At 34.8% G+C, this 13,382-nt stretch overlaps 1 protein-coding gene and 1 long non-coding RNA gene across 2 annotated transcripts; one reads left to right on the forward strand and one right to left on the reverse strand.

The window, feature by feature from the left end:
- The first annotated feature begins 4,057 nt into the window (after positions 1-4,057).
- Positions 4,058-5,345, forward strand: LOC148213343 (uncharacterized). Its single transcript, XR_015788909.1, has 2 exons — positions 4,058-4,194; positions 5,054-5,345. It is a non-coding gene; the product is annotated as an uncharacterized LOC148213343 (long non-coding RNA).
- LOC111013754 (ABC transporter G family member 39) lies at positions 4,408-12,741 on the reverse strand. The gene is made up of 20 exons (XM_088119880.1): positions 12,150-12,741; positions 11,934-12,054; positions 11,577-11,665; positions 10,157-10,241; positions 9,784-10,074; positions 9,603-9,693; positions 8,608-9,508; positions 8,327-8,487; positions 8,107-8,210; positions 7,822-7,987; positions 7,658-7,729; positions 7,427-7,563; positions 6,864-7,196; positions 6,460-6,750; positions 6,278-6,361; positions 6,034-6,167; positions 5,706-5,933; positions 5,438-5,609; positions 5,088-5,342; positions 4,408-4,954 (listed from the first exon to the last, which is right to left on the reverse strand). The coding sequence occupies exons 1-20, from the start codon at positions 12,530-12,532 to the stop codon at positions 4,685-4,687; spliced, it is 4,368 nt and encodes a 1,455-aa protein (XP_087976006.1). The 5' UTR covers positions 12,533-12,741; the 3' UTR covers positions 4,408-4,684.
- Between the last annotated feature and the right edge of the window lie 641 nt (positions 12,742-13,382).

Genomic DNA, 13,382 nt, shown 5'->3' on the forward strand with positions numbered 1-13,382 from the left:
ATATGATCATAATTCATTTCCTATGAATTTTACTTGGAGTGGAGCATGGCTTTATTTTGTTGTATATTGCTCTACCATGTTTTATTTAGGACCACTTTTGTTATTTATTGCTACCATATTTTGTTTAGGACCACTTATATTCTATATAACTTTCTATGAAAGTAAGGAAAATACTTACTTGACTATCGAAAATTTGACGATCTTACTATTTTTAAATAAAGAAATTGTAAGTTTGAATCTACACCCTCGTATATTGTACTAAAAAAATATAGGTCCTTATTGGAAGCTAAGTATTTTCTATATAATTACGCAAAATTGATGATAACGATCAATGTGAACATAGTTTAATTAGGTATATATCGTTCAAACCATGGCGACCACCTACCTAAGATTTAATATCTCACGAGTTACCTGTCAACAAAATATAGTAGGATTCGATTGATCCGTGATTAATCGAGGTGGACGCAAATGGACACACGGATATCAAAAAAAAAAAGTATACATCTTCGACTAAAAAATTGAAGATTCAAATTTTCGTGATGTCTACTTCTCTAATTATCCTAAAAAAATTTCTTTATTGGACTTGAAATGATGTTGATGCAGCGGATATATAATAAATAAACTACATTGTACATTATTATTATTATTTTGCTACTTTATTTAGGACCACTCATACCTCATAACAATCAATGCACAACATTGTTGTTAATAGAAGAAAACAAATATGATAAAATTACAATTTTAGACACTACTTTGTCATTTTCATTTTTTCTCGGCTTGGAAAATTTCAATGCTAATACCATTCAACTGCCTATCTCATTCAAAGGTTAAGTATTCATCTTAAATAATATTGTAAATGGTTCATCTTAAACTTTTTTTTATTGTTATTGGCCTGCATGTTATTTTTAAATGATATTGACGTAGCTAACCATAAATAAAAATCCATTGAAAAAGAAAATGATGTAACGTGGTCATCATAGATGTTAAGTAAAAAGTATATCATACTTTAATATTAAAGTATAGATACTAAACTAAAATATTTAAAAGGATGAAAACTGAAATGGAGTAAGAGTATTATAACTAATTAAAATATGTATAGCCTAAGAGAGAATATATCCTTACATATTTTTATTTTTATTTTTATTTTATTTTATTTTACCATGCCTTTTGAACAAGTATATAAAAAATGACTTCTTAAGATGTTACATGGCCTTAATTTTTTAATCTGTTTTAAATTTTATTTTAGTTTTTTATGTTTTTATATTTATTTTGTTCTAGTCTCTCGACTTTCAAATATTCTTTTATAGCTATACATAAAAAGTTATTTTTATTATTTTTATTACTTTAAATTAATTGTTAAACAAAAATTTGGATTGAGTTTGATACTTGACACTTGACACCTGACATTTTTTTAATATAACAAGTGTGGATGAGAGAATATTCGAATTCATGACTTCTTGATTAGAAACCAATATTAATTATGATTGAGCATGACACTTAACATATACATATACATTTTGGTTGATATACTTTTTCTATAAACATTGATTATGATATAAATAAATAAAAAGTCTATTATTTTAAGAGAAAAATATGTTTACGTCAAGTTTCAATTAAATAATTCACAAAAAATTAATTTCTTAGTTGAAGATATATGTCAATTACCATTGAACTAGGCGGTAACTTATCTACTTGACTTCATATTTTTCTATAAGATTTCTTGGTACCTGTAATGAAAATAAATAAAATATATATAGAACAATTAGACTTTTTTTTTCTTCGAGTTCAAAATAAGTCCATGTTGGATGTAGAACAAGTGTAGTATCCTTCTAGATGCCAAAGTTTAATTAATTATAGTCAAATAATCTTCACATCACCCTTCTTTTTCTTTTTTCTTTTTCAATGGTAGGAGAGAATATCATCCGTAATCTATACAAATTAAGTTATATAAAGGAATAAAATTTCTTTATTCATTTTATTTTTTAGTGGAAATCTTCATTAATTGCCTCCTCATACCAATAACAAACCATTGACTATAAAAATGGAAATAAGAATGTTACTCCACGTCCAATTCAAAATAATCAAGCATTTTTTCTTAGCTGAGAAAACAATATGACAAAGTCAGATGGTGAAGTTTTCAAAGTCAATGAAACAAAAATACTTAAAATTTGAAGACACTCGGAGAAGATCATGAATGGGGATGATATTTGTCATATGTTTGGGAGTGATTTTGGTATGGTCAAATCAGTCTAAAATCACTAATCTTATCTGTTGACAGCAAGTCTTGGAGAGGTCCATGTATCCTTCGAAATGGGGCGTCGCCCAATGGACGCATAAGCCTGCAATTAGAAAGCTCGACATCGGTATGGTGCCCCGCTTAAAAAGTTCTAATGATCAAGTCAATAATCAGAGTCAAAGAGTAAAGGTAAACACCTCACATATTCAATGACACATTTTTCACTTATTTGGTAGTGATAGGATCCTCCCTTTTATAGGTGCAGATGGTAGGATGACGGTTTAAGGCGTAGGGTCGCGCCACGCGTAAGGGATTCTAATGGGCGGGGGCGGACATCTCTAACATCGGGCAAGTGGCACCTTCACCTACCTAACTATCTCCCCCTACTACAACCTGCTACGTGCCTCCTGTACAACTCCAACAATGCCCCGCATGACTATATAGTGTACGTTTCATGACTGCTTGTGGTTCCCACGCCCAACTGTCTTCTCCAATACTCGACACGTTGCCGGCTCAGATCTATCTCTCAATGCTACCCTCACTCCCAAACACACCCTAAAATTAATAAAATCAATATATAATTTTTACTTTTTACTTTTTCATATGGTAATTAATTTTTAAATTTTCCAACCAATTATGCATACATCATCCACTAAAAGCTCAAAGTTCAAATGATTCGTTGAACTAAAAAATATATATTTTTAAAAGTTTTAAAAACAAACAAAAAATCCATTTGTTACTTTATTAAATTTATTATAAAATTATTAAATAACATAAAAAGTAAAATATAAACAAGAACAATAGGTATTAAAAGCTCGTTGGGTAACGTTGCTATTTCTTATTTCTGTTTTCTCATTTTTAATAAAAAAACATAGAATTGTATGACCCCAATACCTAATAATAGAAGGATGATCAAACAATATTGATATTTATGTTTTGTAACAATTTGGAAACGGAAACAACAAAGTTGTGCTGATTGTTTCCAAAATTTCTATACAATTTTGAGAATGTTCACAGTTGTTATAGAGAACAAAAACGACCCGAAACGAGACAAGAAATTGACGCCCGAGATCAGGGGAAGACCAGCCTGCGATGTAACGGGCCGGCCCAAAGGACGACCTAGCGCCGAGACGCCTACTTCTCGACAATCGCCTTCGGACCAAATACCATGTGGGCCTCCTTCGCTCGGATCTACATCAGGAGGTTAAACACACCTATTCAGGATCGAGGCCGATCATTGAGCCTCGTAAATCCGAATTAGGGCTCAACTACAAGAACCTTGGAGAGGCAATTTCTCAACTCTCTCTCGGAGTTAGGTGTGTGCAAGAAGAAGAACCAGAAGGTCAAAATCTACGCATCAACAACAGGAAATGAGAAACAAAAAACATAACTAGTTGCCAGATGTTTAGGATTCTTAATAAAATTGATCCTCTTGCTTATAGGTCAAATTCATTTGATTATTTTTTTGCCTCATTTTTGTTTTGGGCAAGTATCCATTTTATCACTTTTTAAGTATTATTACCGTTAACAAAATGCAGAATTGATTATTATGTTAAAAGTAGATCAAATATTGTAATATTTTAAAAGAAAACCCTCTGATTAAAAAACATATTTATATTTCTATTAAAGTACTGATTTAATCGCTACTGAACTTTAGAATATAATAATTGAGTTCGAATTCGGATCTAGTTGCCTTAAACCTAGCTAGATTTGAAAATTTAGAAACTACTCTAAATTAAAGTAAAAAAAAAAAAAATTAAACTGGATGTTAACCAATATTTTGAGATTAAATTGAAACGTTATTTTATTTTTTAGACAGAGCAGAACAAAGGGCAAAAGTGCTCAAGAAAAGACGCCTAGGGTGGTGTGAAGTTGAGGTCTGAGGAGCAGCGCCGCCGCTGCCGGCGGCCGACACCACCTTTGGGAACCGCCGAAGGCAGGTGAAAATGAGTCAAAAAGTATACAACCACACCAATGATTTTCTATTTGCTTTATATCTATTTTCTATTCTCTCTTTTTCTTTACTTCTTTTTTGTCTTTTTAATTTTGGACTCATTTGATGATTAAATACTCTAGCTTTTCTTTTTTCCTTTTAATGCTTTGTTTTCATTTTAGTTGTCTATTACTCTTTCATTTTTTGTTCTTCTAATAAACTAGTAGAAATGAGTAGATGTTTTATCCAATAAATTATGATCGGGAAGCTTCCGATGTACTTCTATTACACATGCACGTAGCACAGAACTAAAGAGTTCACTCAGTATTTAGTATATAATACACTGATTATTTCTGAAGTAAAACGAATCTACAGACTACAACTGGTATAATTTTTACCTAAGCCCTGGTACAGTTAAAAAAAATTTATAAAGAATAGAGATGAGAGGCAACCCATTTGGTGTCCCCCAATTGAGAGTGCAGAGTAGTTTTCCAGTTTTGTAATTGATAAAAAAATCATCTCTTTTGGAAGTTGAGGAACTTCATGCTATAAGCAAACACAAAGAAGTAGGCAAACACCCACCCAAAGTGAGCCAAAGCAATGTATGGCAGAAAGTCATACTCATACCCAAATGTATCTTTGAGGAAGGTTTTCACTGGGATCTGCCCTCTCCCAGCCACCAGAACATTTCCTCCTTTGTTTCCTACTTGAGATGTCACAAGCCCATTGATTGTCCAAGCAATTGGAGATAGCCAGTAATACCACCTCCACCAGATTGGAATTTGCTGCAGTCGGCATCAAAACAAGAGTGAAGATCATTAGAATTAATTGCATTCATGTTATGTTGTGGCCTATGTTCCTTCATATAGTGTTGTGTGATGCAGATTTGTTTGTGTCAAATGTTGCAAATTCGCTTACCGTTCGCGGAACCATGAATCCGGAGAACAAGTTCCAAAAGCTGAGGAAGAAGGACATGGCTATGCCCGCAATTTGGGGGCCTGGAGTCAGTGCAATAATCATCATCCCGTACATTGTGAAGTAGACGAAGCACATCAAAATGAAGTAGTAGAACCACAGAAAATTTGTTGCTTTCCACTGGAACCCCATCATGGAGAAAAGTAGTAGAGAGTAAATTAGTGTTTGAATTGCATTGTAGATTACCTCCAAACACACCTGCAGAATGAGGGAGTTATGTATTGTAAGCAAAACGGTTCCATAATTTAGAACTATATGAATTACAGTAGAAAAAAACGACCTTTATTTGTTACCTGAGAAAATGCATAAGGCAATGGAGAATACATGCCAGCAGCTCTTTCGCGGTAGAAAACAGTTCTCTCTATGGTGACGACTGGCTGCACTGCAGCGGCGTTGCTGGCTCCAAGGAAAAGAATAGCAGCATACATGGCCCCCAAAAAGTTCCTTAGATCTTGTTCTTCATCACTGTTGATAAGTAATAGTGTAGTTAATGAGTGACATCGACCACTGAAAGTACAATAAATTATATAAACGACTGTGATGATGAAGTTTGATTTATACGTTTTCTCTCCTTTGTTCCAGAAGATAAGGCCAAACAAAAGGCCAATAATTGTTGTCATGAAGAACCGGACGACGTTGTATCGAGGGTTTCTCCAGTATGACCGATACCATTTCCAGAAACAAGCTTTGAACTGAACATTGAATGATTGGGAGTACTTAGATGGGAAGTGGAGTTCCTGAGATCCGGGAGCTGGAGTACTGAGTTCTTTAATAAGTTCTTGATTTCTCCTGAAGAATATCAATACATATTAAGGGAAAGAGGGAAAATTATCATCATGACAATCCAAGGAGATGAGTCAAAGAATTGTGACAAACGAGTGAACCGTACTGATAAAGTGCAGAGTTAGCATAAATTTCTGCAAAATCCACATCAAGTTGAGTCTCAACAGATGAAGCTGTCACTTCAAGCATCCAAGTAGCAGGATTGTAGCCATCTTTAATCCTTGGAACCCCTGGAACGCTCTGTAGCAGTTAAGAAAAGCATTACACTTCGGTCCAGTTTTATAACGAGTTCGCTTTTAGTTTTTAAAAATATGGTAGTTGACTAATAATTTCTCAAACCATGTTCTCACCTCAAAATATTCGACGAGCCTGTGAGACTGGTGACCGAGAGACCCTGCATAAATGACTTGTCCACCTCGTTTCATCAACAATAGCTGTTTAATGCATGAGAACAAGATCAAACTATAAGAGGCTGGCTTCATTTTTTGAAGGAAGTTAAACGACCATAGATAAAACTAAATTGTATCAATACCTCATCAAACGATTCAAAAATATCTATGCTGGGTTGGTGAATTGTGCAAACCACAGTTCTACCAGTATCGACTGTGTTTCTCACAGTTCGCATAACAATAGCGGCAGCTCTAGCATCAAGGCCAGACGTCGGTTCATCCATGAAAATAAGAGATGGATTGGCCACCAACTCCACAGCTATTGTTAACCTCTTCCTTTGTTCTGTTGAAAGACCATCTATCCCAGGAAGTCCAACTAAAGCATCTCTAAGAGGGGTAAGCTCCACTAGTTCCATGACTTCTTCCACAAACATCTATAACAAAGGCAGGAAAAGATAGGTAAGATAAACAAAATTCAGGCGTATGAAACTGTTTGGTTGTTCAAACACTTGAGCCAGACAGAGATATGTGCATTTCAGATACTGACCTTTCTTGTTGTTGTGTCGACACTTGACGGAAGGCGGAGCCAGGCTGAATATAGCACTGATTCATAGACAGTAATATGTGGTGAATGAATATCATTTTGTTCACAATAACCAGAAACCCGAGCGAATGTTTCTTGGTTCTTCGGGTGACCAGATATACTGATGCTTCCTTCAATGTATCCGCCCGTCTTTCTCCCTGCCAAGACGTCCATTAGAGTGGTCTTTCCAGCCCCACTGACCCCTACAAGCGCTGTCAAGACACCAGGTCTGAAAGCACCACTGACATCTTGCAGTAGTTGAAGGCGATCTTCGTCAACCCCTTGACTCTTCATTTCCTGATGATGACAAATATTTATTTCAGTGCCAGGCTAACGAGAGCAGAAAACTTGAAAAGGAGAGTGATTTTATGAAAAGAAAGCAGTACAATTGGAAAGCTCTTTAAACTCCATTAACTTTCAAAGACAACGAGTTCAAGCTGCTCGCAATCCCCATATATGCTTTGCACGAAAGAAGTTTATTGGCATGAACTTTTTTGAGAAGATAATCATAGGAATGAGTGACTTACTGGAGGCATATCCACATAGTAGTTGACATGGTTAAATGCAAGTGAAAGGGGCTGAAAAGGCAAAACCATCCCCTTCTTTGCTGGATGATTTGAATTATTTGCCACATTTGAAGACTTTATCGTTTGCATTTGAATACCTGTAATTAACCACAAACATTCAAGTAAGATTAGACCCAAAAAAAATAATTACTCAAGGAAAGGAGTTCAAGTTTTGTCGTTCAGGTTTTACACCTCTGGATGCAGAATATGGATTTTTGTTATCATTTGCCTCATCAACAATGGCAGATCTTGAATCGCCCAAAGCTGAAATTGATTCGTCAAGCAAAACATTGGTTATTGAATACAAAATAGTTTAGCTTTCCCAAAATAAACAGAAACGACACGATTAAACTTACGGTTTAGGAAAGTCAATGCAATGATGAAGAATATGTTGAAAAGAAGAGAGAACCCAAATAGTGCTGCAACACAAACCCAATACATTTTATTGGTATCATAAAAGTCTCTTGAAGCAAGGAGAATCTTCCCAACAGTAGTTCCATTTAATCTGGGATCTGTAGGAGGCTGCATCAAGCCAATACTTATTGAGTTAGAGTTTTGGAAACAAATGACTTGTTTATGAAATTTGGCAGATAGGATTTTTAAAACACTATATTTACATTTGAATCATTATCACATCATACCTTATTCCATCTATCGTCTAAGAATTCATTAATGAGAATAGCATTTTGTCCATACATCATAGGAGACATGTAGTAGCCCCATATCATCCACGGTTCGATGTCACCTACAAGCATTAAAATGTCAAGTACTACTAATATCCAAGCTAGAAAGAAGTCGAGGTTTCATTGAAATCAGCTTAAGGTAAATAATTAAAAGGGAAAAAGGGTTTTATCTACTCACCTCTGGCAATGATGAAACCACCTAATACAAAGACCATTAGTAGAGTGAAACTTCCCATTGTACTTGCAATAACTTGAACTCTTCCAGCTGCACCGATGAATCGGAAGAGTGATAGAGCCATCTGATGGATTCCAAAGTATGCTAAGAATTGCCGGAAAAACCTGTAGAATAACAAAAGGAAGCTCTTTTACTATAGCTAAAGTATCAACAGTTCAACATTTCTCGGACGTTTTTACAATTTAAATATTAAATATTAAAAGTAGGTTCGAACTTTGAAGTACCTGCTAGCAGCTGGAGCAAACCCAATTGTGTAGTATGTAAGACTAATCCAGATGCCTGATTCCATAATTGATAAAGGAATTCTGAGTAGCCAAATTGGCAACCCAAAAGCCCAAGCAGGGAAAAACAAGGAATCCCTCTGCTTATAGAAGACAGGCAGCCTGGCAATGGTCAACGTTAGTTCTGCCATTCCATTAAACATCATATTGATTAAGCTAAAGAACAGAGCTCCAAAAAATTTGCCACCACCTTCCACAGTCCCTACTTTCATTTCCGTCCTGAAGAACACTGTCATTGTAATTAAAGACATGATTGTTATTTGGACTGTCTTGAACACATAGATGAATGAGTTACGCTTCATCAAAAGCCACTCCCTTGAAAAACAAGCCTTGACGAGTTGCCAATTGGACAAGCCATATTTTTTGGTGACCAATGCAGCTGGATGGGTATTCCTTTTGTCAAAAGAAACACTGATTTCTGCATTAAGGCGTTGGCCAGCATGAAATCTTTTGAATCCTTGTATGAATTCAGGAACAGAAACGTATTTGTAAGGTTGGCTCTTTCTAGACCAGTATTGTTCTTGGTCCTTTTTGGATGTGACTTCCTGCAGAAAGTCAGCCACTCCTTTCCTTTCTGGGCATTTGAAACCCATGAATTCAAAGAACTCGAGGACGTTGTCACATGGGCCTTGGTACACAATTTCACCCTCTGAAAGTAAAATTACATCGTCAAAAAGTTCAAAGGTCTCTGGAGCTGGCTGTAGCAGAGAAATTATCATTGTTACATCCATTATGTGAACCATTTGCCTCATGAATTTGCATATCTGAAAAGTTGTGGAGCTGTCTAACCCAGTTGATATTTCATCCATAAACAGTGCCTTTGCTGGTCCAACCAACATCTCCCCTACCAAATATAAGAAATAACCATAAATTAAAATCAGTCTCATTACCAATCCCAACAAAACCAGCAAAATGGTTCACCTGAAGAAGAAACATACCAGTAGTTACACGCTTTCTCTGTCCCCCAGAAATCCCCCTCCTCATCTCATTACCAACAATAATATCAGCACAAATATCCAATCCTAGTATCTGCAGAAAATGCTCAAGATTCAGCTTCAAGCAAAAGGAGAAAAGAAAAGAACTTTGACGCTGGTTGAGTAAAAGGGAAGGAGGCAAAACCTTGAGAACATAGTCTGTGAACAAGTTGGTTCTTTGGCCGGAAACTGAAATGGCTTTCATGAATGCATCAATTTCAGGGTCGGGTTTGATTCCAGCTTCTTTTTCTCTTCGTGAAAGTTCTTCTAACATCTCGTACCTGGTTCCAACTCCTTGGCATCTTCCTGAGAAATCGAATGTCTCCCTCACTGTCATTTCCCAGTTGTGAAGATCGTGTTGGCTGATATATGCAGACGTCCTCTGAGGAACAAACTCTTTAAACTCATGCCCACAGTAGGTGATTTTCCCGGTTTCCTGTTCATAATCGAAATTTTACTTTTTCTTTTCTTCTTTTCTTTATATGAGAATATTAAGAATTGTAGATTTTAAAACAAACCCTCAAGTTATTTTCTAGTTTTCCTGCAAGTGCACGCAGCAATGTTGTTTTTCCAGAACTTGGAGGACCCAGAAGAAGAGTCATCCTGCATTTTTACATCACACCAAGTATGTATCAGATCAGCTTAGCAGCAAGAACATATATTTCCTTTCCTTAGGAAAAAGCATATATTTTTTACCTTCATAAACAGTAATTTCTCTCTTCCAGTTCCCAGAAGAAGAGAATTTTTGTGAGAAAATTAATTTAGAAAATATTTATCCCACTTTTTCAGTGTTGCTACAACAGATGTTTTAAATGTCATCTCGACGGGAATGTCTAGTTCTTTTGATTTTTGTTCAGACTGTTGAAAGGTCTAATTTAATCTCTACAAAAATTAAAATTAAATTAAAAAAACCTATTTACGTTTTTGAAATTATTGTTTTGAAGTCTAAAATCTACCAAATTAGCATCCATATCATGTCACTATGTTAATAATTACTTTACATATCTAAAAGTCACATTATCTGTGTATCAATGTGTTAACTAATTAATAAATCAATTAGAATATAGTTCAATTTTAATACATAGAGTTCAAACTTTTATAGGTAGTTATACTAAAAAGAACTAATTTTTTTATTATGAAAATCAAAATAATTATTTTTTAGAAAAATTATTAGAGACTAAAAAACTTTTTAAAAAGTTCAAGAATAAGAATAGAATAAATTCATACCAAAATGGATATTTTACTTGTTCGTAGATTAAAATAGAATAATTTAAAAAATTAGAGACTAAAAATAAGATTTAAACTAAACTAAAATAATTAAATAAGAAAAACAGAAAGAATTTAAAATTTAAAAGAGGAGCTCAGGTGAGAATAAAGTAAAAGAAAAGATGTTATTAGGAAGGAAAAAAAAAAGAAAAATATATTTATAGACAAAACATTTTTAAATAAAAATTTTCCCAATGTAGGTTCGCGGCTGGTTTCAATTTCAATTCTATAAATGAATAGAGATTTTTTTTTAATAGAAAAAACAAGGAATTCACATACATATACATATACGTGTGTGATAAATAAGTATTTTATATTTTTAAAATGAGTTAAAAAGTATAATTATTAAATATTATGTCTAACATTTGATTGATAATTTTTAATGATTTAATAAAAAAACCGATTTACTCTGAGTTGCAACAAGCATTTGAGTTTAATATAAATATCATAATTTGAAATCAAAATATTTTCAATGACATTTTTTTACTCCCAATAAAGATAGAATATCCGAACTCTTGATTTGTTAATGAGATATGTGTACTAATTACCATTAAACTAAATTTAGGTTGACTTTTCTTTCGTGAAATTAACAAATTTGATATTTTGATTGAATTGTGTTTTTAATATAAGTAAGAAGTTAATTGTATAAAGAAGAGTTATATATTTAATTACCTAGAAGGTTTGACAATGCCACTAATATCTTTGAGAATCTGGATCTTCCTCTTCCTAGATGGGACCAGGCGAACCAATCCAAGCAGGCTCTGTCAAATTAATCACCACCAAATATTGCCGTCTCAAAAACCAAAAAATGCATAAGATATCATTATTTTTGTAGCAAAGCAAATGATTAAATTGTCTTCTTCCGAAACAATTTGGCACTAATTAATTGTAACTACACTCCAAACCACATGGTGGCTTTTTCGATGCAAGTTGAAAGTTGATTCTGCTTTTCAATTAACTGTTCTAATTCTAAAATGTGAATTAAATTTGGGGGGGGGGGGGGGGGGGGGGGGAATTGGAAAAGGTTACCTCAGCAATATTAAGAAAAACGTTGGGCAGAGTGGGATGAGCTCTGGCTCCGACGCGAACTTCACCTTCCACCGATAAATGCTCATAACGAACTTCGATCTTCGGCATCTCAATTCCCACCCTATTCATTGTTCAACAACAACGCTAACTAAATTAATTCCAATTCCGAACACATTTGTGAAGGAAAAAAACGAAGAACTTCATTAATTCTCTGACCTATCGGTACGCTCTCTGAGCCTTGTGAGGAATTTTTCGTTGTCCTGTTCGATGATTCTGAGCATGCTCTCCATTAATTGCTGCTTCTCCTGCATCCCGATCTTGGTGACGTCCACCTCGTCGTGGACCACGCGCCCGTTCTCCAGCACGTGCTTCAGCATCCCTTTCCGCAGCCGGTCGTACGTCGGAAGCCGCTCGATCGCCGCCCATTTGAGCTCCTCCTCGTCGTCCTCCTGCCGCCCGCTCCGGCTGAACACGTCCGGCTGCGCATTCCACGCCTCCCTAATGCTCGCCGTCGCCCAGCTTCTCTGGCTCGCCGACGCCCAACTCCGCCGGCTCATCGATCTCGCCATATCCTCCCCTACCATCTGAGCCGCCGCCATCGCTGCAATTCCCTAATTTCAATTCAATTTCCGTTCATCGAGGGAGGCACGGCGGTGGTTTCTGAGATCAGTGAATAGATGATGAAATTGATTGAACGAAAGGATTTGGAAATGTAATGGAAAATCAAATTTGAAGTTTTAAAGAGGAGAGACAGATGGCGGACGATATTAAACTAATCATGAAGTTGACTGGAAATTTTGCGACTAAGAAGATTCTTATAACGAGCAACCTATATATATAATATATAATATGACACACAGAAAAATAGAGGCGGACCGTCTCGTTAATTTGGATGTTATCTTTTTTGTTTATTAATGACACAAATATGAGAATTCTTATATCATTAAAAAAAAATAGAATTCATATTAGACACAGTCAAATGAACATAGCCCGACAGTGATTAACATATATCTCGAAGTGTGGGTTCGATCTCTCATCTCCATATATTATACTAAAAAAATAATATATAAAATCTTATTTTTGCAATTTTGCTATTAGTGACACGGAACCAATTAATTTTCTCTTTAACGAATAGACTCATTTATTTCAACAAATTTAAGATCCACTCTTGCCCGAAGGCATAAAAAAAAGTGAACTGCTTATTGAAAATAGTACATTTTGTGCACCACTTTCTTCATCCATTAAGTGTTTGACTTTCTAGAATAAAAGATAAATCAAATAAATAAAAAAAAGTTATAGTATATCTAACCCATTCTTATTATGAATAACTATTTCATTTTATTATTATATTTGTTTGGATTTCAATTAGCGCCATGAATCAAACATTGTCATAGTATTAATTATATTTAAAAAAAAAAGGAAACCCCATATTTTTAAACAAATAATTTA

This window comes from Momordica charantia, assembly GCF_013281855.1.
Source record: "Momordica charantia cultivar OHB3-1 chromosome 1 unlocalized genomic scaffold, Mcharantia_2.0 BLBB01000001.1, whole genome shotgun sequence".
Taxonomy (NCBI): Eukaryota; Viridiplantae; Streptophyta; class Magnoliopsida; order Cucurbitales; family Cucurbitaceae; genus Momordica; species Momordica charantia.

Bases quoted from the DNA above. Each gene is read 5' to 3' on its own strand.
- LOC111013754 (XM_088119880.1), bottom strand. From the start codon at position 12,532: ATGGCGGCGGCTCAGATGGTAGGGGAGGATATGGCGAGATCGATGAGC. The intron at 6,362-6,459 runs GTATTGATACAA...TGCATTAAACAG, and splicing joins TTTTTGAATCGTTTGATGAG to CTATTGTTGATGAAACGAGG. The intron at 5,343-5,437 runs GTAACAAATAAA...CTCATTCTGCAG, and splicing joins TGCCTTATGCATTTTCTCAG to GTGTGTTTGGAGGTAATCTA.